This window comes from Frankliniella occidentalis, unplaced genomic scaffold, assembly GCF_000697945.3.
Source record: "Frankliniella occidentalis isolate FOCC.00 unplaced genomic scaffold, Focc_3.1 Scaffold226, whole genome shotgun sequence".
Lineage (NCBI taxonomy): Eukaryota > Metazoa > Arthropoda > Insecta > Thysanoptera > Thripidae > Frankliniella > Frankliniella occidentalis.
The window spans coordinates 522,484-527,778 of record NW_026267352.1 but is presented as its reverse complement, the minus strand read 5'-3'; the positions used below and the strand labels follow the sequence as shown (position 1 = coordinate 527,778).

The 5,295-nt window shown below is 50.4% G+C and overlaps 1 protein-coding gene across 1 annotated transcript; it reads left to right on the top strand.

Annotated features, from left to right (window-relative positions):
- Positions 1–314: 314 nt before the first annotated feature.
- LOC113202037 (serine protease gd-like) lies at positions 315–2,570 on the top strand. Its single transcript, XM_052272836.1, has 5 exons — positions 315–680; positions 761–1,187; positions 1,269–1,528; positions 1,602–1,926; positions 2,012–2,570. Exons 1-5 carry the CDS (start codon positions 438–440, stop codon positions 2,344–2,346), a joined length of 1,590 nt encoding a protein of 529 aa, XP_052128796.1. The 5' UTR covers positions 315–437; the 3' UTR covers positions 2,347–2,570.
- Positions 2,571–5,295: the final 2,725 nt, after the last annotated feature.

Below are 5,295 nucleotides of genomic sequence, written 5' to 3'. Positions count from 1 at the left end.
GCTTAAATCAGTGAAAACTAAAATTGACAGTTACTAGAGATTTAATCGAGGTCATTTACGTCGAACTGCACTGTCAAATGACAAAAATAAGCGCATTTTAGGTACTGGTTCCGGTCCCGACTTCTTCATTTCTTCTCAAAAAGCGCACTGTCGGAACTTAATGCCATATCGGCCTGTTCAAAGTACGTGTCCGCAGCAACAACACGTAAACAAGACGCTCTTCCGGGAACTCCTTTCCCCTGTTCCTGGTAATCCTGTCTTTCAGCGACTAGCGACGAGCTCGGGCATGTGCGCTCGAGGTACAGTCAACGTCTGAGAAAGCACAGGCAGCCTACGTACGGGTCGGCTTGTGTTGTGGGACTCGCGGAGACCTAAACGCGCTCCCGCAGGAGCTGTCCTGGAGGACATTTTATTAAAGGGACGGCTACAGTTCCAGGATGCTGAGCCTGGGCGCGCTGTCGGCCTGCTTGTGGTGCTGCGGCCTGGTGCAGACCGCGCCCGCCCCTGGCTCGCTGAGCCGCCCCCGCTCCATGGGGGTGCCCATGTCGCCGTGCCCGTCCGTGTTCCGGTACGAGCGGCGCGGCGGTGGCTGGGCCGGGGTGGTGACGGTGCCCACGCCCCCGACGGACATGCCGCTCGTGCTGCGCGTCGACCTCACCATCGCGGCCGCGCTCACCACGGTAAGGACCGTCGTCAGGACACTGACGGCGCCGAGGTGCGTCCCTCGGAGCCAAGTCCCTGAGCTTTGGATGGGTTACAGAAGTACGCCGGCACGCTGCAGCTGCAGGAGGGGCGGCGCGCGCTGCTGGCGCGCCTGGCCGCGGGGGACCGCCGGCCCGTGCGCTACCTGCTCCGCTTCCCCGCCAACATGCCCCTGCCCACCGTCACGCGCGTCCACGCCATGGGGCAGAACCTGTGCCGCAGGGCCGCGGCCGGCGGCGGGGCGGTGGGCGTGCGGGAGCCCGGGGTGACCACCACCATCAGCCTGGAGCACTCGGTGCGGCCCGAGCGCGTGGTGGATGACGCCCAGGCGCCGCCCGCCACTGGCAGCAGCAGCACGCCCAGCACGGCTCGACCACCCGGCACCGTGCAGCTCTTCGTGCAGAACGACAGCACCCCGGAAGCGCCGTTGCAGGGCGCCAGCACCGCGGAGACCACCAGTGAAGACAGCGACGACGACGACCAGGGTGAGGGAGAACGCGGCGGCCTGGTGCAGTGGCCACGACTGTGCGGTTTGTTTTTTACTCCCCAAGCCTTTTTTGTTGCAGTGTGCGGACGGCCAGTGCACCACCGGCTGCTCGTGGCCGGGGGCGGCGCCTCCAACCCCGGGGACTGGCCATGGCTAAGCGCCGTGTTCGTGTCCACGTCCCTCGGCCTGGAGTACCACTGCGCCGGCAGCCTCGTGTCGGCGGGCCACGTCCTGACGGCGGCGCACTGCGTCCACCGCCACAACCCCGAGGCCCTGCTCGTCTACCTGGGCCGCCACAATGTGCGCAAGTGGACCGAGCCGCAGGCGCAGGCCAGAGAGGTGAGCCTGGTTGCAGCGTGCGTGGCGTCCCTCTCCCTTTGACCTCGCTGACGGCGCACTTCTCGTCCTCCAGGTGGCGGCGGTGCACGTGCACCCAGACCACCAGGCCGCCAACTACACGGCGGACGTGGCGGTGCTGCAGCTGTCGGAGCGCGTGGCGTACGACTGGTTCGTGCGGCCCGTGTGCATCGACTGGACGGGGCCCGAGGCGCTGGGCGAGGTGGTGGGCCGCGTGGGCACGGTGGTGGGCTGGGGCCGCGACGAGCACGGGCACGCGCTCAGCTCCGAGCCGCGCGCCGCAAGCCTCCCCATCGTGTCGCAGGAGGCCTGCCTGCGCAGCAGGACCGAGTTCCTGCATGTCACTTCGGAGCGCACGTTCTGCGCCGGCTTCAGAAATGGTAAGCACCACCCGGTGGGACTTCCCCTGGCAAGTCCCTCGCCGAGCCGACTCAATCTGACCTCCTGGTCCTTCCCCTTCTCCAGGCTCCGGCCCCTGCAACGGCGACAGCGGCGGCGGGCTGGTGCTGCCCGGGCCCGTGGACCCGGCGCAAGCAGGCTCCGCGGGCGCGGCCGGCCCCTGGTTCCTCCGCGGCGTCGTCTCCCTGTCGCTGATGGACGGCGAGAGGCGGACGTGCGACCTGAGGCACTACGTCGTCTTCACGGACGTAGCCAAGTTCCGCGGCTGGCTGTCCGGCCTCATCAGAGCTCCACGCCGAGCGGTCAGGCCGCCGCCTGGCTCCACCAAGCAGGTCGAGGTGGAGACGCAGACAGACCTGGATGACCAGCCCATCTGGGACTCGGATCCCCTGCCGAACTGATGACCATGGACCCGTCGGTGGCAAGAGAAGGGCGTGACATGTTTCCGCTTTGGAAGTAACCTTGATGTGATAGACTTAAATAGACTGAAGGAAATTACTACCGGTGAATATAGTGCGTAGTGCCGACGGCTGACTTGTGATGCATTCCACTTAGACTGCAATATACCATAAAAAGGCGACTCCTTGTGTAAAAGAAACTGATTAGACTGTGAGGTATGTACTAATGAAGTTGACTTTATTTATGCCAGTGATGGACAAGAGCAGATCATGAAATTTCAGTTACATTAGTAACTACAAAGTAACCAAACACACAGAGTAGAAAAGACAATCCTTCAGTACAGTTTGCACACATTCAAGAAAATTGAGTAATGAACACACTACAACACACATTGAAAGTACACACTATATACTATTTCAAAGAGGGCAGAACTATACTAGATCAGTTATGTTATGAAAATCTTCTATGAATAGACAAATAAACCTCTACGGCTTATGAATTAATTTTGATTGTTATTAAGTAAATAAGTGACATGACCATTAGAAAGTTTTGAAAGCCAAATTCTCAAGTATTGTAGAAAATATATTGAGTAGAAAATTTAAATTAAACTTACAGTAATGTAAATTTATGTCCAAAAATATACATATTTGCTGAAAACACAGAATGAAGACATAAATGACCGAAAGTGGTGTTCATTTCTTGACATTTGAAATACTTATAATCACATGGCACTGAAGATAATAATTAAAATGGTCACTGGTTTAGGCATACTGAAGTTTTCTTTCTGAAAACTCCAATAGGCTATACCACGCACAAACAACTGACTAGATGATGTGCAAAATAATAAAAGGAGGAATAAATCTAGAAAATGTACAAACAGGAGAAATCTTTGTGGTATGTATTATGTATATCAATAAACACAGTACCACATGATATTTACACTGATTCCAAGAAAACATAACTTTATGACCTGTCTCGCCCACAAAACATAACTTTGCTCAACAAATGAATACAGCAAAAAGAATTTAGGGTCACTACAAACAGATAACGTACAACACAGCAGTTCCCATGAACAAACAAAACAAAAATTAATTCTCAAAAACAAGGATTTACACTCTAGAAAACAGATGAAACAATTTCAGACAGATAAACGAGATTCAACAGACTTATAAAAGTGGGGGATGGCTATCACCACTTCCTAAAAATTAAACTTTGCATACTGACAACTTACATTTCCTTTCTTAAGATTATACATTACTAACAGTAAAATACAAATCAATCATCCATTAAACACATCCCATATTTGATGTTATCAAGATTCAGTCTCAAACAAATCAGTACATAAATACAGAAAAGGAGACAAAGACCACCCAAACTTTTTCAAATACCATTTACATGCAGGTCAATGTCGCATTTACTGCAGCAAATGCCGACTTAACACACCATATTAAAGATATTAGAGAACACATGAAATGATTACATATGCCAAGCTACTTCGTTGTGTGTGTGAGTGAGGATTCAAGTAAAATAATACATTCTTAGATTATGTTTTGAAGAGGAAGCACTTGGAGGAATTTGGTCATCTATCCTTTAGCTGAATGTGGCTGAATTGGACGTAAACAAAAATAACAAAACATGGATAATGATAATAGGAAAAAGCACACACACAAATCAATAGCACTGGACAAGTTAACTTATTGCTAACAATCAAGAATACTGATTAAATTGAAATCAAATCACATATGCACTTTTCTTCTATACTCTCTATACTCTCATGGAACAGGGGAAAGAGTTACTTGCTAAAACTTTGTTCCTTTGAAAATGAGACTGTTAAGCTCATTGTATCCAACAACTCTCAACCAGAGAAACCTTAACGCAGAAATATAAAGGAAGGTAGGTATCAGAACATTCAAAGAGATAAAGAGATATAGAGTTTCCTTTAGCATTAGCTAGAAATAGAAATCAAACTTTGCAAGCAACATTTAACTAATAAAAACTAAGAAAGAAAAGGGGAATGATTTTCACTTTTATAAACTCAAAATTTAATACACAAATAATTATAAACTAAATAACAAAAACAAAATTGTTCTAGCCATAAGCATTGATAACAAACCAAAGAAAGAGAAAAGGGAGATTTACGATCGGAACGCAGCGAGCATATCTTCAATGCAGGCGTAGTGGCCAGAACAGGGCGAGGGGAGAGTGCAAGAGGACCTTACAAGCGTTGTTTTTACGCTTGCTGCGTTGCTATCGTAAATCCACCTAAACAAGCCACACTCAAATGGCTCTGACTTGATTTGTTCTCAAATTTTTAACATGGAATAGAAATCAACAAATAAATGTTTACCAACATGTTCACAGTAGAAACATGAATGCAACAAATTATTGATATCAAGACAGATTACAAATGAAGCACCTTTTGCAAATGTGATGATTGATGATTAGTGATAACGCCTATTGATTGATCTTAATCAAAAAGAACACAAAAATCAGGCCTGAAGTGATGTAGGAAAATATGAAAATTATCACATTGTTAACATAAACTATGCTGAACTTAAATGTTATGCACTGTCTTCATGGATAATAAACTCCATCAGCTTGATTTCAATAAAATAATAATAGTAAAAAGGTTATCACTCTACAGATGGAACACTGCGCCGGCTTCAGAAATGGTAAGCACCACCCGGTGGGACTTCCCCTGGCAAGTCCCTCGCCGAGCCGACTCAATCTGACCTCCTGGTCCTTCCCCTTCTCCAGGCTCCGGCCCCTGCAACGGCGACAGCGGCGGCGGGCTGGTGCTGCCCGGGCCCGTGGACCCGGCGCAAGCAGGCTCCGCGGGCGCGGCCGGCCCCTGGTTCCTCCGCGGCGTCGTCTCCCTGTCGCTGATGGACGGCGAGAGGCGGACGTGCGACCTGAGGCACTACGTCGTCTTCACGGACGTAGCCAAGTTC